The sequence below is a fragment of the Petromyzon marinus genome, chromosome 46, assembly GCF_048934315.1.
Source record: "Petromyzon marinus isolate PM22_M1 ecotype Great Lakes invasive population chromosome 46, UKy_Petmar_22M1.pri1.0, whole genome shotgun sequence".
NCBI classification, from domain to species: domain Eukaryota; kingdom Metazoa; phylum Chordata; class Hyperoartia; order Petromyzontiformes; family Petromyzontidae; genus Petromyzon; species Petromyzon marinus.
Window position 1 is genome coordinate 18,389,631 of NC_133712.1, and position 23,356 is coordinate 18,412,986.

Here is a 23,356-nt window from a genome sequence, read left to right on the forward strand (position 1 = left end):
GCAGATCCATCTGCCCCCAACAGCACTTTACCAGATGCCTGTCGTGAGGCTTCACATTGGCACTTGAAAGGTGTTCTGCATTACCCTCCTGCGTGCCAGGGCTCTGTTGGCTCAGTGCCACGTCTGTGGCCAAGGGGTTTTTTTGTGTGAGATCCGTAACAAGGCTGGCTGGAGACATTTCTCCCCGTTCGATTATAATCCACGATAGGCTGCCTTAGAGGGTCTGTGAATCTAGAAGGTTTCCGATGAAGTACAATGGCTGTGTACGCAGGGTAGCTCAGGGATCAGAGCACTCGGAAATATTAATAATAACGATGCCCTTTATACCGTCGGCATAATTGAAATAAAATCACTCGTAAACGGCACGCTGTATACGCATCAACGCATTGCAGTTTGGCATGACGGGAAACGTCTCACGAATGCCACCGCCCCTCGGGCAGTTGTGCAGGAGAGCGGTGTGCACGCTCTGGGAAAGTGGTGGCCACCTGTCCCAGGGTGGACCGGTACAGTCCCGAAGGCCGGCATGGCACACGAGATCGTGGGTGACCAGCACCACGCTCGACCACCTTTGGCCTCTCTAGTGGCAATATATACACACCATACCAGGTACTCATTCGAGGCTGAGTGGCTCTAGGGGACGCTCAGGACCAGTTCAGATAATCGTCACAGGTGTTGGCCGTGAGCGGGAATCAGGTCCCTGAGTTCATAATGCAGCGCGCTAATCCCTGTGCCACCTCTCTCCAAACAATAAGACAAAAGTCCCCCGTGTAGCCTTAACATACTGTTGGGGCCACTGCTGTTAGTGAGCACCTTTTAAAGGTCAGTACGGCACATTAAGAGGTGAGTGGGGTGGCCAGCACCATGTCCGGCTGCCTTTGTCTCCTCAGTGACGATGTTTACACACCACACCGGGTACTCATTTGAGGCTGAGTCGACCGAGGAGAGGCCCAGGACCGGTTCAGATAATCGTCACTGGTGTTGGTGGACGTGAGCGGGGAATCGAACTCGGGTGGCTGGGTTCGCAGCGCGCTAACTGCTGCACTACCGCTCCCCGCTCCCAACAACACACACACGCACTTGTGTGTGTGAGTGTGTGTGAGTGTGGACACACATGTACACGGTGCGTGTGGTTCTTATACAACAAACGTGCACACGTGCACGCACAGGATGTGGCGTGAGGTTGTGGTCTTGTTTTGGCATCGTGGGAGAGGAGGGGATTACGTCGGCTCCATGGGCTGTTCCTGATCGGTTGGCAATTGTCAAGGTGATTTCTCGCTTCAGGTTTACGTGTTTTTCCGTGCCGTTCCCTGCGTTCCGCGAGTACAACACGGCGCCTCATCGCATTCAGTAACATTGCTGCTGCTTAACAATCTTCCTGAAGACTCAAGATGCATTTACTCTCCCGAGAGTTCGGTTCTCTAAAGTCGATCCTACACTTCATTCCCCCCCCCCCGCCCATGTAACGATCTCATTATTTATTTTGTGATGTGCAGCGTTGTGAGTTCCTTGAAAGAACGGCGCTTTATAAATGCAGTTTATTATGATTGCCGCTACAGCGGGCGTGTGGTAGTGCAGAGTCTCCATCGGCGAGCGTCTCCTCCACGCTCTGCCCAGCGCTTGCTCTCCTGATGCGCTGCTTGAGGCCTGTGTGCTCCACGGGGACCGCGTGGTGGCAGGGGGAGGAGGGAGGAGGGAGGACGACCCGCGCAGTCGCTCCCCGAATCGAAGTTAGACTGTGACAAAGGTTGCGGAAGCCGCCCCGTTCAAGTTGATGACCAGAAGAGCAGAGCCCCCCGCGAGACGAGATTCTATCGCAGTAACAAATAAAAGACGTACACAAAAACAGGGCGAGCACAGTACCCAAGAACGCAATAACAGGCGCCCCCATTCCCTGAGGAGCATTGGGAATATGGGAGCCTTGTTGTGGAAATTCCAGATTAATATCACCGAACCAATCTCCTCATGGGATGAGAACTGCTGGCTCCCTACAAACCAGTCTTAGCTTATCCCTCCTGGAGAATCGATGGAGGTGACCTCTGGTTGGGTTGTGAGCTCACAACGCTAACCAAAGAGCTCAAACCAGAGTGCGCTAACCAGAGCGCTCTAACCAGAGCGCTCTAACCAGAGCGCTCTAACCAGAGCACTCTAACCACAGTGCTCTAACCACAGCGCTCTAACCACAGCGCTCTAACCAGAGCGCTCTAACCAGAGTGCGCTAGCCACAGCGCTCTAACCACAGCACTCTAACCAGAGCGCTCTAACCAGAGCGCGCTAACCACAGCGCTCTAACCAGAGCGCTCTAACCAGAGCACTCTAACCAGAGCGCTCTAACCACAGCGCTCTAACCAGAGCACTCTAACCAGAGCGCTCTAACCAGAGCACTCTAACCAGAGCGCTCTAACCACAGCGCTCTAACCAGAGCGCTCTAACCAGAGCGCTCTAACCACAGCGCTCTAACCACAGCACTCTAACCACAGCGCTAACCAGAGCGCGCTAACCACAGCGCTCTAACCACAGCACTTTAACCAGAGCGCTCTAACCAGGGCGCTCTAACGAGAGCGCTCTAACCACAGCGCTCTAACCAGGGCGCGCTAACCACAGCGCTCTAACCACTCTAACCAGAGCTCTCTAACCACAGCGCTCTAACCACAGCGCTCTAACCAGAGTGCTCTAACCAGAGTGCTCTAACAAGAGCACTCTAACCACAGCGCTCTAACCAGAGCACTCTAACCAGAGCTCTCTAACCACAGCGCTCTAACCACAGCACTCTAACCACAGCGCTCTAACCAGAGCACTCTAACCAGAGCTCTCTAACCACAGCGCTCTAACCACAGCACTCTAACCACAGCGCTCTAACCAGAGCACTCTAACCAGAGCTCTCTAACCACAGCGCTCTAACCACAGCACTCTAACCAGAGCGCTCTAACCAGAGCGCTCTAACCACAGCGCTCTAACCAGAGCGCTCTAACCACAGCGCTGTAACCAGAGCACTCTAACCAGAGCGCTCTAACCACAGCGCTCTAACGAGAGCGCTCTAACCAGAGCGCGCTAACCACAGCGCTCTAACCACAGCACTCTAACCAGAGCGCTCTGTATGTAGGGCGTACCACGGCAATGCAGTGTCATAACATCGTACTACTACATTATGAAATAAATGTGCTGGCTGGCTGGCCACACGCCGCCCAGCACGCAGAGGTCAAGGGGGTGGGGGACGGGAGGGGCAGGGGGCGTCCCTGGGAGTTGTCACGCACGAGGAGCGGGGGCCACGTTGGGGGTGAGGGAAGGCCTTGTTCTACGATGAGCACTTTCAATATTAGCAAAAAAGCTTTTGTTGGCTGGCTGGAGGGAGGGAGCGATGGACGGACGGACGGCCACGTCCAAGGACATGCAAGCTGCTAGTCGTAAGAGTGTTTGTTTATATCAGCGACATTCACGCAAACTGCATCTCAAAATTGTGTACAATCCGCGACACATGGAGGTGCGTAGATAATAAGATGTGTTCAGCCGATAATGAGGGTTCATACGTGCGGGAGGAAACGGGAGCACCTGGAGAAAACCCACACCTGCAAGGGGGCAATGCTCTATCCCTTGCAGATGAAACATATGGAGATTAGTCCACACATTTTGCTGTACCACCTCCTGGTGAGCCAATGGTGCAGCACCTCCTCAACGCTCGCCCACAGGAATGAAGCTTCGTAACGTGCGTGTGTGTCTGATCCAACAACCCTCACTGCTGCCTCCACAGACTGCATGACCACCGATATACACTGTACAATATACACTGTACACAGTCGTTGTGATTGGTAGCATGTTTTTTTTTTTCCCTGCAGAGAAAATGTGAAATGTACTGGGCCGAAGAAAACAAGCCCAAAACCTACGGCAGTTTCCTAGTGGAGTGTGTGAGTACACAGCCCCTAGGCCACGCATCACCTCACGCCTCCACACGCAGCGATCGCTGCTGCCGGGCTACAGCCCTGATTAGCATATTCTAGAAATGTCAACATTTATATGGTGGGGGTCCAGACTCTGGTGAAACAAACTCACTACGCATTTTTGTGGAGCGTCATGGGTAAAAAGCAAATATAAGCTAGAACTCTGTTTTGTACAAACAACAAGATTTTAGTCCATCAGTGTATTGGCATTCCAGATCAATATTATCAAGCAGCATTTGTTAAAGCAGGCAAGCAAGCACACTCTGGATCGGTTTCAACCTTCTGGGTCAGGCTTGTTGAACATATGGTGCCAGATCACCAGAAGAATGGCCTAACCATCAACAACAGGCCAATGCGAAAAGTTAAAGACAAGCCACAGTAGTGCGATTGTGAGCATGCAACCCACACGATGGTCTGCGCTCCTTCAATGGACGAAGAGCAAAATGACAAACTCTCTTCTGAAGCCCTCTGATCGTGGCCAGTAGCAGACTTCGACATTGGAATCTAGCTCTTGAACGTATCGCTGCCATCGTGCGCAAGAGTAGAACAAGTCAGATGTTTATTTACAAGAGCTGTCATTTTACATGACGCACGTTGGTGAGGGTAACGGTTGAGCGATGCGAGTCGCTAATGCTGTGTCGACCGTCCAGGTCGTGCTTGGTGCAAATCCCGCCGACGTCTGTGTCCGAATTTGATCGGCCGCCCAGTGATCCGCTCGTTTGCCCTTTCGCACAGGATTCCATGGAGGGGAGCAAGCAAGACAGAGCGGCAAACTCTTCACAGGCAGGTGGCATAATCCAATCTCCCACCCACAGGGGGCCCCTAGGGTCCTGGGGGCCGTCGAGCGGCCCACCGAGGGGTACGGAGGGGCCGGGTCGTTGGAAGCGCGCGGCCGCTGTGGGCGATGCGCACGGTGAAGACGGCAGTTCGGTCGCCGCTCGTCACGGTGGTTCACGGTTTGAATCCGGCAGGCCGCCCTGGCTGATGCCGCTAGTTGTGTGTTCACCGTAAATTCGTGCCGTCCGCTGCACGGTCACGTCATTCGCAAGAGCAGGCCGTTGCGTGCTGCCGTTGCCGCCCAAATTTTTTATCACACTTCGAAGTTTCTCAATTCGGGATAACACAGCAACGTCGCCCACCCCTACCGTGAAACTACTGCAGGCTTTGCCTTTGAAGCACAGCGGCGCCTTCGTGATAGCCTTGTTAGAATGGCTCGAATACTATAGTACGTACCGGACAACAATTATTAAGGGAAAACTAAAAGTCACCGATTCTTGAATCTAATTGCGACTCCCGACGAATGTGAAGTTCATCTCGTTGTGGCGAGAGCAGTCGTGGGAGTGTGCCGCTTAGCGACGAGCGACATGCCGGCACTCCTCACAACGTTCCAAAGTAAAGCAACGCTCCTCCTTCGCACATCTTGGGGGGGGGGGTGACGGCAGGGGACATCGCCACCGCTGGACGGACCACGGACGGTTTCATCCGAGGACTTTGACATGACACGCGTTGCATGGCTACACGCCTGACCAGGATAACTTTTTCTTCTTGGTTCTTTCGGTAAAGTCACGTAGAATGAGAATAAAACAATAAAACAAAATAAGACAATAAAATTCTCACGACGTTTCGGCCACAACACAAGTAGCCTTCTTCAGGTGAAGGAACAGAACTGTCGGGACGACAGCGCTTCAATGTCGCACCAATACTGTCCAAATCACCAGCGAATCGGGTAATTTGCTTTCCATGCAGTGCGATGCTATTGCTGATAGCAATCAGAGAGCCTGCTACCAGTTGATAGGATTTGCATTGTATACAAGATGTGCTGGGCCGGTGTGTAAGAGTAAACGGAGGCCACTACGAGAGAGGCGCTCGCTACAGCTCCTCGAGTGGAGGAGGCCCCTTCCGACAGCAGTGGCCTGATAGATTCATCGCAGGGGCGCACCTTTACCCTCCACAGCTGTGAATGACTGCATCACGATTGCTCAGATGTAATGTTGCTCTGCCTATTTCTTTTTTACACACAAGGAAACGGAAGATGCGTGCAAAGGATACTTTGTTCGTACGCTGAAGGTCACATTCAAAGAGGTGAGGTTAACTGTATGGTGCATTCCCGTTACTGTTCACATTAACGTCGGTCAGGCGTGAGGGTTGGCGGATCGTACAGGTGTTGTGAAACTGCCGCCCGTGGGTGTCCAGGAGCCATAACCTGGCCCTGCCAGGAGACGGTGGTACAGCAAGAATGTGGATTCCACCTTTTTCGTGTGTAATGGATTGAGTGTTTCCCCCTCGCCACCCATGGATTTTCCACCAGTGCTCCGGTTTTGTCCCACACATAAACACTCATTAATTGACCAATTACACTATTATAAAGATAGGACCGCAGAGCTTGGGAAATTGTTGCCATCGGCTCATCATGTGGCTGCATTCACACTTTTCTGTGGTTCTTCCTTGCGCCTCTCAGCCCATTCTCTCTCTGCGAGAGTGAACAAATACTGTTCAGCTGCGCGTTACAAGTGATAACTCAGCACTGCACTTCCAAATATGCACAACGTCACACATACGACAGTAACGACTCTTCATGTAAATTGACTGCCAAGCTTGTACGTCAATAATTAAGTTAATAGACTTTACTGTACGGTAACAAGTAACTTTTTAAAATAATAATGGCGTTTATTAACAGTCTGTGTTGAATAAATGGCCACGTTCCGGCCATGTCAGAATTCAATTGAAATATTCAGGGGTTCCTTGACCTCCTTGGGGACCCTATGCCTCAGCTTGTTGCACGTGTACCTGGGGCTGCCACCGATTCCATCATAGGAACGTGGAATTTTCACCGCTGGCTCAGGGCCGCAAATGGTAATTGAGTAGGGGTACATCGCTAACATTGGGTACCGTGGTGGCGAGATGTTAGCTCAATTGCCTGGTATACAGGAGGTCGTGGGTTTGATCCCGACCCTGACGCCTACATATTTGGAGTTTGCATGTTCTCCCTATGGTCAGGCGGATTTTTCGCCAGGTCCTCCGGTTTTTCCCTCCACATTTAGAATCTACATGTGTTTAGAGTATTTGGCTGCGATAAATTTCCACGTGATTAGCCACTTCGTTGATCGATCAGTTGTGGCCAGGTCGCTTCTGAGAAAAACAAGGATATACAAAGAGGGAAAAAAGTATTTGATCCCCTGCTGATTTTGTACGTTTGCCCACTGATAAAGAAATGATCAGTCTAATTTTAATGGTAGGTTTATTTGAACAGTGAGAAACAGAATAACAACAAAAAAATCCAGAAAAACGCATGTCAAAAATGTTATAAATTGATTTGCATTTTAATGAGGGAAATAAGTATTTGACCCCCTTTCAATCAGATGGATTTCTGGCTCCCAGGTGTCTTTTATACAGGTAACTAGCTGAGATTAGGAGCACACTCTTAAAGTGAGTGCTCCTAATCTCAGCTTGTTACCTGTATAAAAGACACCTGTCCACAGAAGCAATCAATCAATCAGATTCCAAACTCTCCAGCATGGCCAAGACCAAAGAGCTCTCCAAGGATGTCAGGGACAAGATTGTAGACCTACACAAGGCTGGAATGGGCTACAAGACCATTGCCAAGCAGCAGTTGCAATTATCATAAGAACAGTGAGGAATTAGCCCAGAACTACACGGGAGGATCTTGTCAATGATCTGAAGGCAGCTGGGACCATAGTCACCAAGAAAACAATTGGTAGCACACTACGCCGTGAAGGACTGAAATCCTGCAGCGCCCGCAAGGTCCCCCTGCTCAAGAAAGCACATATACATGCCCGTCTGAAGTTTGCCAATGAACATCTGAATGATTCAGAGGACAACCGGGTGAAAGTGTTGTGGTCAGATGAGACCAAAATGGAGCTCTTTGGCATCAACTTAACTCGCCGTGTTTGGAGGAGGAGGAATGCTGCCTATGACCCCAAGAACACCATCCCCACCGTCAAACATGGAGGTGGAAACATTATGCTTTGGGGGTGTTTTTCTGCTAAGGGGATAGGACAACTTCACCGCATCAAAGGGACAATGGACGGGGCCATGTACCGTCAAATCTTGGGTGAGAACCTCCTTCCCTCAGCCAGGGCATTGAAAATGGGTCGTGGATGGGTATTCCAGAATGACAATGACCCAAAACACACGGCCAAGGCAACAAAGGAGTGGCTCAAGAAGAAGCACATTAAGGTCCTGGAGTGGCCTAGCCAGTGTCCAGACCCATAGAAAATCTGTGGAGGGAGCTGAAGGTTCGAGTTGCCTAACGTCAGCCTCGAAACTTTAATGACTTGGAGAAGATTTGCAAAGAGGAGTGGGACAAAATCCCTCCTGAGATGTGTGCAAACCTGGTGGCCAACTACAAGAAACGTCTGACCTCTGTGATTGCCAACAAGGGTTTTGCCACCAAGTACTAAGTCATGTTTTGCAGAGGAGTCAAATACTTATTTCCCTCATTAAAATGCAAATCAATTTATAACATTTTTGACATGCGTTTTTCTGGATTTTGTTGTTGTTATTCTGTCTCTCACTGTTCAAATAAACCTACCATTAAAATTATAGACTGGTTATTTCTTCGTCAGTTGGCAAACGTACAAAATCAGCAGGGGATCAAATACTTTTTTCCCTCACTAGCTCAGTGGGCCTTACCTGGTAAAATAAAAATTGTTTTAGTTTTGGCCTGTGGGAAAAAAACTCAGAACCCTCTTGCTGCGCGGGTTCCTGCGTGGGCGTGGGGCCGTGTGCGCTGGTGCCGAGCGTCTCCCGTTCGTCGGCAGCATCGCTTCCCTTACCGAGAGGTCTCGCCTCAACGAGGTGCTCCTGGCTTGCATCTGCCCTCACCTGTTCCAACCATGTCCATCCGGTGTTCGCCGAGCTGCGTTGTTTTCCAGTTACCAACGAATACATTATAATGTTGCACTCGTTACACACAAAGTGCTTACCACAAATGAACCGCAATGCTTTGCTAATTTCGTCAAGGAGCATAAACCATCGCGGGAGCTCCAGTTATCCTCGCAGCAGCAGAAACTTTTGGATAACTCTCGAACAAAGATGGTCACTGCAATGCGCGCTTTCAGATGTGCTTCTGCGCCCGTCTGGAACGGTCTTCCTTCTGATATTAGGAAGCCACTGGAGCTGTGCATTTTAAAATATAGATTGCAAAATTATTTCTCGAGAACTGCTTTTTCGCTGTCCTTTTCCCTACACCTCAGATGAGCATGGCTGGCTACGTACGGTACTAAAGAAGTTCAAAATATATCAATACAACATATATACATACTCCTGATTCTCACGAAAAACCCAGCACGCTCGTCAACAACACTGGCCTTACAAGACAACAAAAACAAACATATAATTGGTGCCGTTTGAGGCAGTGGTCCTTCTTCAAAGCACATCAAGAAGAAGGACCCTTGCTCAAAACGGCAGCAATTACATAATTATATATTTGTATATTATTTTAAAATCTATTTACGGTGCTATTGTGTTGCGTTTTTTTCTTGTTAATTGTGCCTGTGCACACTGCCAACGCAGTAGCAGCATCACCAGGTTACCTGGTTTCATAATAAGTTTACGATAACTGTGACTACCACCTGCTACTGCCTGTAGTCATCATGGCGATTAAGTGATGCCAATTGTGATCGCTGTGATGCTGTTTGAAGGCTTTTAATGGCACTGCTGATGTCCAGGCGGTGGTGGCCACGCACGTGACCTGTAACCCAGAACGGAGAGGCAGCAGCAAGGGTTGGTGGATCACACGAATGTTGTGAAACTCCCTTCCGGTGGGTGTCAAAGAGGTGCCGTACAGCAAATGTGGACCCCACTGGTTCTGTCTGTGTGGGATCGAGAGTTGCCCCCTCCGCATGCTAGGGTTTTCTCCAGGTGCTCCAAGTTTCTCCCAGATGTAAACACTCACAAATATATCAATAACACCTTAATATAAAGAGAACTGCAGAGATCGGGAGGGGGAGTTTGGCACCAGCAGAGCCACTTGGTTGGGTGCGTAATTATGATTGATGATGAGAACATTGCCGCTAATGTGTTTATTAATTAACCACCCCTATCGCACGTCTGTGAATAAGAGGTTTCATAGTTACCAGCTTTTAACTGTGAAACCTTCTTGTACTTTTGAGGTCCTTGCCTATACAATCTGGCAGTTCACTAGCATTGGTTTCAAGCAAAACCTGACTGCTGATGAAATAATGAATGTCAAAACCGGTCCATAGTTTTGCTTGCGTTGAACAAACGCTGGTGAAATTATGAACTCCCTAGAAGGCCGTATGGCTCTTGGGATGTGAGAAACAGAAATGTGAAGATGTACCGTCTGCGATGTTCCTTCTCCGTGTTGAAAGGGTCCTTGTGCAATCCCCTCCTCTGCTACAGGAATCCAGGGAAATCTTCCATTTCCAGTTTCCTTCATGGCCAGACCACGGAGTCCCAGAGTCTCCGAACAGCATCCTCTGCATGGTCGCCCACATTCACAGGAAGCAGGGGGCAGCTGCCAGCCCCATCTGCATGCACTGCAGGTACCGCCGTTCGCTCGACCCGTCGTGAACGGCCAGCGCAGGTCCGTCACGCCGCGACGGCGTCGTCGGCGGTGGCCGCTCTCTGTCTGCCGTTCCGGCGTCACGGGCGATTTGTCCGATCCGTGCGTTTGTGGGTGAGGTGGGCAGGGGTGGCGGGGGGGGCGACCCCGGGGGGGATGGCGCCTCTCCCGCGCGGGGGTTGTAATCAACTTGGGACGTCGACCGCCGACGAGGGAGACCCCCGGGCGCAACAAGAGCCGCCTCCTCCGGTCGGAGCGTCCGATCGTCGGCAGAGCCTGTTGTGGATTCAGCATTGGCGCTTGTGACGGCATCGACCCCTAGGAAGGCGCCTTTGGCATCGCTTGCAAAGAGACCGCAGCCAACACAGGATCACTTTGGAGTAACGTCCACGTTTACGAGCAGTACAACAGCAGCGATGGAAGTGCACCGCTCTGGTAGAACTTTCAGTTTTGCGATCCCAGAGTGCCGATGATTACGGAAGCCAGGTCGACCGGGGGTCTGCCTCATCCTCCCGTGCTCGGCATGCGTCCCGAGGAGACGAGTTCCGTCACGGCCTCTGCTGTGCATTTGGTCTCGCCACTCAGTTGATTTTGTGTGACCAGGTGAGAGAGCTCAAGAGACCACGATAGGGAGTCTCAATTGCAAGAGTGACCTTTGTCACCACAATTACAAAAGCAAAACAAATGAACATTTACATTATGAGACCTCCTTTGCCAGTAACAAGATAGAGTAATAGGTTTTACCCTTTTAACTGGCACAATAACTGACACCTTTATCCAAGGCATCATGTTTGCAATAACCACAACACAAGCAGTCAAAATGCAAACAAAAGAGACAACTCTGATAATAATATGCACTGTTCTTGAATTTGATTTGTCCACACCCGAGACAGCTTTTCTTAGAGCCTAGTCTCCACTGGTGTTCGACCAGATGACGCCAAAAGGAGTACAACTCAAAAACAGCGCACTATCAGAGTATTGAGGGCTCGGGGTGAGCATTTACATTATGAGACCTCCTTTGCCAGTAACAAGATATAGTAATAGGTTTTACCCTTTTAACTGGCACAGAGTTGTCTCTTTTGTTTGCATTTTGACTGCTTGTGTTGTGGTTATTGCAAACATGATGCCTTGAATAAAGGTGTCAGTTTTGTGCCAGTTAAAAGGGTAAAACCTATTACTATACCAAAACAAATGAAGTACAACAATGAAGCAATTAGAAAACAGTGGTGGAAGAACAACGGTGGCAAAAGACGAATACAATTTTTTTCACAAACACAAATCAATGTTAAACCATGGAGCGTGTCCTTGGCACCGCCCCAAGTGAGTGTGAGTGAGAAGTTGGGTGGGTGAGTGGGTGCATCTGCTATTCATCAACACTCAGAAAAAGCCACTGAGTGGCTCCATCACTTGCAACCAAATCTCTAGGACGCGACTGTATGTGCAGGGTGGCCCAAAAGTCAAGACACGTGGAGTTATTCCATTATTATTACACTGACAAACATTTTAATTGTTTATTTTATTTAATGTTATCTGTTATTATTAATATCTATTTGTCTTCTACCTGTGGGGTCACCTCACATCCGTTGTTTACAAAACCCAACGAAGAACCCGGAATGAATTGAGGCAAAACAACATTGATGAATGTTCAAAGATTGCACAGCTTTAATGTTAAGCATTTTAAATTTGTGTTAATTGAAGTCAGTTCGAACATTTGTTAAAGTAAAATAAATATAATAACCCTATGTGTCCTGAGTTTTGGGCCACCCCATATGTATGTCTTTTTGTTTGTTGTCCTTCCCCCGCACCTCCAATTAGCACGGTTGGCTATGTACGGTGCGAAAGAAGTTCAACATACAGCATTGCTCTGGAGAGCCAATATAGTTCGATGGACTAAAAGATATATTTCTGCTTGTGTTTGCTTTCACCCACGATGTTCCACGGCGATGCGTGATGAGTTTATGTACTGTGCTGGTGTTGCGTTGGACCGGGCCCCGTAGTTTAAAGGGAGTACTCTTGCCGATCACGTCTGGCTCTGCCGTTGAGACCCATGAGGTTTCAGACTGGTCCAGAGTTTGCTCACATCAACAGATGCTGGCGGATAACATTGGTCTGGACAGCCAAAACGCCGACGGCCTTTAATGTGTTGTTATTTTTGTGTGGAGACACGGAGCGGAGCTTTGCTTATATTGCAAACGTCTGACTATTTATCGGCCAAATCAATGCACAAAGTGAGAGCCAAATCCTGCTCAAGCCAGCCCTGAGCCTCTTGTGGAAATGCCACATTACTTATGAGTGAGACGAGTATATTTTGCGTGGTGTGCAGGGAAATCTACAAACCCCCCACTGACTCCTAATGGCTATATTTGTTGTCAACAGGCGGTTGAAGGTTGTCACAGCGATGCTGCACATTGTGCACCCTGAGAGCATTAATGGACGATACATGATTTGAGGCTGGCTATGAGACGTGCAAGTGGCTATACAATGCCAACGTCGTTTTTTCTCTGTAGGTTTCCCTCACTCTATGTGGTTTGTGCGATTTCAAGCTGTATATGCGGCCAACCTATTTCTACCCAAAACTCGCTCGATTATGCGGCTACGCGGTCGGACGTGGGACAATATTGCTGCGAGTAGTTTGTGTCTACTGCGTGTGTACCGCGTGCGCTACTCGGCAGGCAGCTGTCGTCGGCGGTTTCGCTTTGTGCCCCCTTTTTTTGAAAAGCGTCTACTACTACTGCCGCATAGAGCGAGGAAAACCTGCATTGCGATGTCTCCCTAGTGTTTGAACGGAGTGTCTAAAATTGGATCGGGCTTGACTGCATAACGTCTCCATGTGCGTGGCGTGCACAGCGCTGGCTGTGGAAGAACCGGAGCGCTCTGTGTCATCCATTACACGTGGGACCTCATTAAGTCGAAGGTGCAGTCGTAGCTCGGTATCCACACAGGATGCCCAACACGCCATTGATTTCTCCTTCACCCACATTGAGGACTCAGATGAGCGGACACTCCCGTCATCTCATCCATCGCACTGAGTTCTCCCACCACAGTTCACAGCACAACAACGCACCCACTCAGTTAAACACTCACTCAACACACAAAGAAAAAGATCCCCCATATAACCTTAACAGTTATCTTGGGGCAAGTGCTGTTAGCGATCACCTTGAAGGCCGGCACGGTACACGAGTGGGTGGGCGGCCAACACCACACCCGCGGCCTCCTTTGTCTCCCTGGTCACCATGTTTAAACATCGCACCAGGTACTAATTTGAGGGTGAGTCGACCTAGGGTAGGCCCAGAACCCGTTCAGATAATCATCACTGGTGTTGGCTGTGAGCGGGAATCGAACCCGAGTCGCCGGGTTCGTACCACAGCGTGCGAACCTTTGGATTACCGCTCCCCACTCACACACTCACCCACCTGCTCACTCACCCAATCACTTGTCACACTGCAAGATACAACACATCTTCTTACACTCTTATATATTACAACTCTGACAGTAGTGTTGTCACTGGCCGCTTGTCGTGTTGAGCCTTTGCGCCTGTGCTCAGTGACTGCGTTTAAATAAAGACCGCTTTCAGTTTAGCATTTGCAGACGAGTGCTGGCCTTATTCTGTGCTAATCTGCAATGCAGCGCTTTACGCCTGGATGTCCCTCGTCCAACGCAAAATCAAATCTGCGTGGATGTTTCATCATGGGACGGCAGGGTGGTGGCGGCGCAGTGATGACGCTCACAGCAACTTGGTTCTTGGTTCGATTCTCGACTTGGGTGCCTCTCTGTGTGGAGTATGTGTGTTCTCTATCCCGCTGTTCTGCATGGGTTTCCTCCGAGTTCTCTGGATTCCTGCCATGGCAGAAAAAAATTATATACCTGGAAGTTATGCCAGGAGCTTTGCCTCAGACTGCAAAACCTTGGCAGGGCCCTCCTGGACGGGAGTCTTGAGACTCAGTGAGGCTTTCCTGGGTAAACAGGTGCAATAATAATAATAATAACTGACTCTATTTGTTTTTCTGTGCATTTCCAGAGAATAGAAGAAGATTTCAGCATCTTCAATGTGATCCAGGAAATACGGACACAGAGGCCAGCGGCTGTTCAAACCAAGGTATTTTATTTCTTTCAAATCTACAATGATTGGAGTAAGATACACCCTAACTGGGCTTGCTCATCTGCAATTCATGTTCATGTCAATAGACTGTGTTTGTTTGCCGAATGTGAGATGAGTTCACTTACAAAACCACAACCTGAGTTCCATCGTTAAACATGTGTAATGACATGATGACACCTGGTCGCTGGGAAAGGGAAGCACGGGTACGGGCACGGTTAAGGGAACATCCAATCGGAGAGGGAGAGGTGTCTAGGGCAAAGGTAGCAGGTGGGGTTGGCCGAGATACTTTGGGAACCTGCTCGAAGGTTCCACGAGAGGGCGTGGCCAGAGGCGGGGCCTAGCCACGCCTGGGGGGATATAAGGGGGAGCGGACCCGGGGCTCGGAGTTCGTGTGTGGATTCTTGGGTCCTGGCTGCGTCGCTGTTCGCCGACATCTCTCTCCGTCGTCCGGCCACGTGGAAGATCTCCTGCGGGGTTTCCATCGCCGTCATCGTCACGCTGCCAGCCAGCGGTGTAGCCGAGTGAGGGCGGTGGGACCACGCCGAGTGATCGGCTGTGTGTAGCCAGTAGAGACGTTAATATTTAAGTGTTGTACTCAGAGTGAGAATAATAATTATTGGCATGTGTTGTGCCCAGTGTGAGAAATAAACTAAGAAGTATCCTCTACATGACGTGTCGCGGAAGTCGCTGATTACACATGTATGTATGTTGAACTTCTTTCGCACCTTACGAAGCCAACTGTGCTAATTGGAGGTGCGCGGCAAGGACAACAAACTAAACACAAATATGGTTAATGTGAGGTGGCCATGTGGCTTGGAGGTCAGTGTCTGACTCCATTTTACATTAACACAATTGAACAGATGAGAAACATCACAGACAAGACGGTAAAACAAGATTAATAGAAACATGAGTTTCTCAATGGAATCGTGACACCCATATCGTGACAATTCAACAAAGCACCGGGGGAGTAAAACGTTCATACTTGTTACAGTGCCTGGCCTGCAGTGTCGTAGTAGTTGTTCGTCAAAATTACATTTGGAGATGGGGTCCGCCAACAGCTCCCAAAACGACAGTACAACTTCTGCCTCTAGCTCTCGGGCAGCAGTGAGGACGCGAGCGTGTGGGTGGGGCAACGACTCTCTGTTGTGCCTCTCCCGGTGCGGTGTGTAGGACCAGTACGAGTTTGTGTATCGCGCCATCTCCACGATGTTCTCCAACGAGCTGGACAAGAACCCAGACTACGAGAACCTCAGTGCCCACTACGAGAGGCTGGTGAATGCGCCCGTGCAGGTGAGGAGGCCCAGCACAGCCGCAGCTCTATATTTATTATTGTTCTGCATTTAGTATTGAAAGATCGGCGGCAATTTATGTACTTTTGCTCAAAGCACTTGCCCAAAAGTCTTTTCTGTATTTGTGTGCGCGTATGTTTGGCGCAAAGGAATCACACTATACAAATGTGCTGAAGAGCGGCAAGCCAATGGAGAGACCCTCCATCCCTCTCAAGACATCTCGCTTGTACGTATGAGCCTTACGCACCCCAGGTGGACCACGCGGATGCGAACGCGTGGAGCGGTGTAATACGCAGGCATGTTAGAGGCTTCCACGCTGAACACTTTGCGCTGCCGTGGCTGCCATCTTTTCTTCCCATTCTTGACGCCATGCAGGATCAACGGGTGAGTTAACGGCACTCTCATCGCCGCCTCGTGTGTGTCGTCCCGTAGAAGCGTTCCATCGCCAAACGCCAGCGATCGCGCCGAAAGCCCCACCAAATCTCCTGCAAGAAAAAAGATCTTCCCACCAGCTGAGGACAGCGGCAGTAGTAGTGGTGGCGGCAGGAAACCCGCAGAGCTGCCAAGCGAACGGTGTGGCAGGGACAATGCGGCGCAGCCCAGGTGGAAGAGCGACTACGAAGTTGTGACCGTCCCTGAGAAGCCGATGAGGAGCAGGCTGTACGAGACGTACGGCGCGCCGGTCACGCCGGACTACGAGAACCTATTCGTTTCCAACGGTGGCATTGGCGGCAACAGCGGCGACAACAGCGGCGGCAACAACGGCGGAAATAACGGTGGCGGCAAAGCCCGCGTGGGCGGTGGCGGAGCGGCCCAGCACTACGAGGTGGTGGCGCCCTTCCCCGGCCCGCCGCCCTCTGACCCGAGCGGCGTGGACCGCCTGTACTCTGTTGTCACTCCACGCAATCAGAGGCCTGGGAAACTGGTAAAGTCCTCCTCGGTCGACAGCGGCAGTGAAGGAGGAGGAAGCGGCGGAGACAGAGGACGGTCATCGGTGCCGGAGAGGCTCGCGAACCCCCTCTACTCCCAGGTCCAGCTGCCCAGGCTCCCAGCTGCCATCTACAGAGAGGCATCACCACTTCAAGGTGTTGGATGTATATAATAATACAATAATAGCGATATGTAGATATAACTACTCGATCTGACCCATTAATGCTTTTATATTTGCATTGTTAATTGTAAATCATCACAGGCTGTGAAAACCCACAAGTTGAACTAATTTAGTTGGTGATGCAGCTGCTTTGGCAATGGTGCACGCATAACAACAAACTCAGCACGTTCGTCAGCAATGGTGTGGCCTTAAAAACGATATAAGAGGTGATGGTTCGTGCAACGCGCCTCCTTCTTGATGCGTTATGGGGAAGGGTCACTGCCCAAAACGTCACCTCATTTGTCCTTTTAAGGCAACACCACGTTATTGACGAATGTGTTGAGTTTTGTGTTAAAAATCATAATGGTGCTGGGTGGGGCGGTGGCGCAATTCTTAACGCACTGCGCTGTGAGCGTGGCAAACTGATTTTAAATCCCAGTCATGGCTAACAGCGGACGTGAGTGATATCTGAACCGGTCCTGGGTCCTCACCAACATGGTGTGGGGGAGGCCTTCATCCAGCAGTGGATCATACATTATTACATTCCTTCATGTTTGCAACGAGTCCCAATACTCGTTTTCAGGAGGCTCCTGAATTGGGAAGTTTGGCAATTGGCTTTTTGAGTCATTGTGCAGTTTGATTACCCAGAGAACACCTAAGCAACAACCTACTTTACATACTGTCATCAGCCAGCCACTACACGGTCGAGCTGGCTCGCTGGTTAATTCAACAATCGGTGACTCGGCTCTCTGGTTAATTCAACAATCGATGACTCGACTGATCGCTCCACTCCCAGTTAATGCCGATGACGTCATAGAGCCCCGCCATTCACCTCCCATCCAGCGGCACACGTAGGAGCAGTGGTCAGACTTTTTTTTCCCTCACTATTGTGCCATCTGAAAAGTTTAGTGAAAGCACCATAATTTGGTAGCGTGACCGATTACTTGGGGTGATAGCAGAGCCCAACTCTTGAGGTGTATAAGCTTGGACACTGCATAGCATAAAAGGTGTATGGCAGTGCATGGCTGCCACCTTTACGCCCATGCTGCTTTGTGTTCTTATGCGTCGACTGCACTCCCCTTTTCCTCTGCCTACGACTGACCATCTCTCTCTCTGTCTCCAAGAAGTAAATACATGTTCCTCTTTTAGACGCTGTGTGAATCCGCAGTGGGATTGTGTAATGTAGTTAATGTTGGGTGGCAGGGTGGCGGCACAGTGGTAACTCTCGTGCCTCACAGCAAGCAAGGCCTGGGTTCAGTTCCCGACTGGGATGCCTTTCTGTGTATTTTATCCCCCTATTCGACATTGGCTTCGTCCGGGTTCTCCGGATTCCTCCCGTAGCTACAAAATTCACTTACAATGCAAGTGGTATTGGCCGAACATCCCAATGCTTAAAGATTACCTGAAAATTACTCAATTGGGATATCGCACACAGCAGCGACATCACCACCTTCGCGAAAAATCGCCAGGACAGTAAGGCTCTCCTGGGTAAACAAGTGAAATAAATAATAATAGGTAGGTGTATAATTTAAATTGGTTATTATACTCCGATGCAAATTTAGTCTTGTACATGTGAGAATGTATTACTTATGGTTATAATTTATGTAAAGTATATGCAAACGATAGTGTAATGACACATTTAGGCTAAGCGAACAGTCAAAACTGCACAAATGAGAAAAAACACAAATGTGTGTATGTTGAACTTCCTTCGCGCTGTACGTAGCCAATCGTGCTAATCAGAAGTGTGAAGGAAGGACAACTAAACTAAACAAAAAGCAGTTCCAAATAAATGAGTTTTCAATCTAGATACAAAAGTGCATAGCTCCATTGGCTTCCTAATATCAGAAGAAAGAGCGTTCCAGACGGGCGCAGAAGCACATCTGAAAGCGTGCGATGCAGTCTTTGTTCGATGGCTAGCCAAAAGCCGCTGCTGCGAGGATAAGGCAGAAAAAACTAAACAAAGGAGAATTGATTCTTGAGTTGAACCTTGGCCCCACATCACAGCTCGGGTTGCGTGGGGGTTTGGTTGTTCTGTGTCTGGCCAGTCGCTCTCCTACGATGGTGAAGTGTCCGGGTAGCTGAGAGGTCAGAGGGCAGAGCGCTGAGCCGGTGGTGAGATGATAACTACCTCGCCTTGTAGACAGGTCGTGGGTTCGATCCCGACCATGACGCCTGCTGTATATTTGGAGTTTACATGTCTCTCTCCCCGTGGTTGCATGGATTTTTATTTGGGTCATCCGGTTTTTACCTCCACATTTAGAAACATGCGTTTAGAGTATTTGGTTGCTATAAATTGCACATGATTAGTCACTTTGTTGAGCTATTATTTGTGGCCAGGTCGCTTTTAAAAAATAGCTATATAGTTCAGGGGGCCCTACCTGGAAAATAAATACTTTAGTTTTAATTTAGTTTATAGCTCCTGGGTTCGAATCCAGGTTTCAGCCACGGGTTTTGATTAAATCGGGTCCTCAAATATCGCGAGTTAATGGTCTTAGCCCGGTCGCCAGCAACTGCGCACAAAACCTCATTCATGATTAAAATTAAGCTCTGCACTTAATTTGACTAAACTCCAGCCCTGAGAATTTAAAACAATGGTTAGACTGTCATGTGATGAATATTACTCTCATTTGGCGGGGCGAGAGGGAAAGTCGTGCCCTCTAGTATATGAAATCGGTCACCTCAAGGGATCTCAGAGGTAGCTCTGTGATATCCGTCTCCTTCATGTTATTGATGATGCCGATAAAATTGAGGGAAAATGGCAACAAAAGAAAAAACATTCCAACAACTCCAACGCCGCCGCCGTCACCTCTCGCGTGTTCCATGTCGTCCGCGGCCTGATGGTTTTTTCTGAATTCTCCCGCAGGGCCGATGGCTGGGGCTGCCTCCCACAGCGAGGATGGAGGTGAGGTCTGGGTGTTACTCGTCCTGTGAGAGTTTAGGGTTCGTGTTTTATGCGCATGGGAAATGAGGGCTTAACTCGGCTCTTAACCTGGCGTAGCTAGAGAGGCAACCGTAGAGTTGCCGCCTGACTTGGTTTGACATGGACACTCCAGAAATTGGTGTCTGTGTTTGAGTGGCATGAGTTGCTTTGCACCGAGATTTGGTGTTGAACTTCAACTTTATCAACACTGCACAGTGTTGATAGGCTTAGGCTGACTGAGAAATATATCTGCGTTTGCTCTACAGTGAAACGGTGGCAACCGCAGGTAAACGACTGTTATTGGAGAAGGATGGAGGTGGTCCGGTGGCTTAGGGTGCTTGTGATATTGGACTGCAGAGCACTGAGCCAACATCAGCATCTGAATTTTGAGTCCCAGCCGTTCGCGATTAACCTGGAGTTCAAACAGGAGCACAGCCACACTGTGGAGGTTGGGGATGCCTTACTTGCGAATGGTTAACGGTGGTTACTAGTTGGACTGCAGATGCTCGGTGACCCGCGAATAGTTTGCAAGTTTGCGAGTGACCGTGTGCAAGGTTCGCTTGTACCGTGTCGCACACAGCTCTGTCGGCCGTGTGGACCAGGGACTGTGCTGCGTGGTCGCAGGATAAAACGGAGTATGTCATCACAGCTCCAGATGGTGCAGGTGAGTGGGACGCAGCGGCTCTCTTTCAGGATGGTCTTGAAACATTTTTTTGCAGAAGGGGTGATGTTGCTGCTGTGTCATTCCAATCGAATAATTTTCAGGCATTTTTTTTTGCATTGGGATGTATGGCCAATACCAGTTACATTGTGTGGGGTTTTAGCTATGGAAGGAAACTGGAGAACTTGGGAGCAACCCCATGCACAACATAGGAAGAACATACAAACGCCATTCAGAGAGGCACCCGAGTCGGGAATGAAACTCGGGCCCCTCTTGCTGTGAGGCATCGTGAGCATTACCCAACTTGGACAGTGACGCTGGGAACACAATTGCCTTATCATGCACATGTCACGGGACCTTTTTCGTCCAACATGAAGCAGACAGGGCGTATTCTGTGGTTAATACACCCACTGTAATAACCGGGGCGGCCTGCTGGATTCGAACGGTGAACCTCTGCAACACGCGTTGAGTGCGGTGACGCTGGACCCCGTCACGGTATAGGAGTATCGTGGGCAGGTCCTGTAATCCGTGTTTCTCCACACATTTGACTCCTAGACTACGGAACTCTGTCCCAACGTCGACTTTCCCAAGCTCTTATAATAATGACTTACATGTAAAAGGCGCCCTTAAACAATAGATATCAGAGTGCCGTAATAACCTCGCTCATTCAAGAAGCATGTTACATTCTTGTCTTTTAAAACTTTGACGGCGCCATTTGTTGTTGGCCGATTGAAATTTTGGGCCTCTGGGCCTCCTGTGCTCAGCGACTGTGTAAAAAACAAAATCACCCAGAATGAACCCAGGGTTAAGCCTGGATAGTGCATGGATGGGCAGTGACCGTGCAGTCGAGGCTGTGGTTAGTGGGGGGCACTGCAGCAACATCACTTGTGCTGCACCGCCCCCCACCTTCACCAACCCGCACTGACCAGCGTGGTGAAGTATGGTCAAAATATACAACGGGGAGGCCCTCGTCCAGCAGTGAATTGGCAAAACTGGGCTGTACATGCACAAGTACACACATGGACACGAGTTATCACGTGCATTTTCTGAGCATCATATATCTATATATGAAACTCGGGCCCCTCATATATTGTGCCAGTTAAAGGGTAAACCCTATTACTATATCTTGTTACTGGCAGAGGAGGCCTCATAAAACATCATATATCTCTTCATTTAAAGCTTTCGTGACTGCAGGGATTCATATTATTGGTTCTTTCGGTAAAGTCACATAGAAGGAAAACAATAAAATATAAAAATGGTTACTCCGACTACACAATCCGCAAAGCTATCACTCCAACCATGAAGAAGAACCCTCTTGAGGAGCCTTTCAAAACCATCACTTTACCCTACATTGCGGGGATCACAAAAAAGATCTCCAAAATCTTGAATAAACACAAGATCCAGGCCCGATTCAACACATTACATAATATCCGTGATCTGGTTCCATCTGTGAAAGATGTGATTCCGGACATACAGTACCCTGGCGTCTACAAACTAAGTTGCCTCTGTGATAGTAGTTACATTGGAGAAACCAAACGACATGTCTCGGACCGCATTCGTGAACACAAAGCAGACCTAAAACACGGTAGAACCAACACCTCGGCCGTGGCAGATCACTGTTATAATTCAGTAGGCTCACATGACATTGACTTCTCCAAGACAGAAGTTATTTGCAAGCCATCTGGCTACCATGAGAGATTCGTCCATGAGGCTATCCACATATACAAACACAGAGACAATTTTAACCGAGAAGATGCATTCTGGCTTAGCAATCATTGGAAGGATTTGATAAACCATTTTGGGTCTTAATTGATTGTTCACGTTTACGGTGGCTTTCTGACCGCATCCATTATTTTCGTCTCCCCCCTCCTCTTTTCCGAACATAGATGGACTCGTCCAACTGAATAACTGCCAAATCGCTCTCCGTGGTACTAACGTTAAAAAACCCGCCACTTTTTCAAATTTTCTTGCTGTGGTTTTCACACCTAATGATGATTGCTTGTGTTGCAGTCGAAACGTCGTAAGAATGTTATTTTATATTTTTATTATTGTATTGTTTCCCTTCTACGTGACTTTACTGAAAGAACCAAGAATATCATATATCTCATGATGCTCAGGACACTCAGACTGAGATGTTCCATGGGAAAGAAGTTTCCAGGTGGAATATTTTAATGTAAAACAATGTACAAATGTTCTCCCTTTACAAGAGTAACAAATCACCTATTAACGCCATTCCTCTCATCTAAGAAAGGTCTTAGAAAACAGGAAGACTATAGCATACGGATGTGTGCGAAGCACATTCAGCATGCGTACGTGTGCATACGTCCGTGCGCACGTGGTCGACTCAAATGAGTACCTGGTACTCAAAGGCGGTCAGGCGTGGTGCTGGGCATCCGCCCCCTTGTGTGCATAGGTGCTCGAAGCATTTGCCTCAACAGTCTACTTAGGCTATAGGGGGGATCTTTGCGCATGTGTGTGTGGATGTGAGGATTGGTGGCATCCCTCACATGCACGTCCGCACTGTACTTTGAACCTGGGGATCCGAGTTTGATTTCTGCTCAAGGCCAACATCCGTAATTTACATCTGAACCGGTAATGGGCCTCCCCTAGGTTGACTCAGCCTTAAATGAGTACTTGGTGCGGTGTGTAAAACATCAGCAAAGGAGAAGACAGAGGTGGCCGGCCGTCGTGCTGGCCATCCACCCTCTATTACACCGTGCCCGCTTTCATATGTCCTTGCTAACAGCACTTGCCCCAACAGTCTGTTAAATGCTACATGGGGGAGCTTTGTCTTTATCTTTCTGGATTATAGGAAGCC

General features: G+C 49.2%; 1 protein-coding gene across 2 annotated transcripts in view; it reads left to right on the forward strand.

Annotated features, from left to right (window-relative positions):
- The window catches only part of LOC116952238 (uncharacterized), a 58,059-nt gene that overhangs the window by 26,931 nt on the left and 7,772 nt on the right, over positions 1-23,356 (forward strand). For both annotated transcript variants that reach the window (XM_032971417.2, XM_032971418.2), the window contains exons 6-16: positions 3,831-3,899; positions 4,668-4,715; positions 5,955-6,014; positions 10,317-10,459; positions 13,327-13,393; positions 14,498-14,575; positions 15,749-15,868; positions 16,017-16,093; positions 16,300-16,952; positions 19,821-19,859; positions 20,458-20,541. In XM_032971417.2, the coding sequence (XP_032827308.2) occupies positions 3,831-3,899; positions 4,668-4,715; positions 5,955-6,014; positions 10,317-10,459; positions 13,327-13,393; positions 14,498-14,575; positions 15,749-15,868; positions 16,017-16,093; positions 16,300-16,952; positions 19,821-19,859; positions 20,458-20,541 (1,438 nt within the window). The remainder of the gene's footprint in view (positions 1-3,830; positions 3,900-4,667; positions 4,716-5,954; positions 6,015-10,316; positions 10,460-13,326; positions 13,394-14,497; positions 14,576-15,748; positions 15,869-16,016; positions 16,094-16,299; positions 16,953-19,820; positions 19,860-20,457; positions 20,542-23,356) is intronic.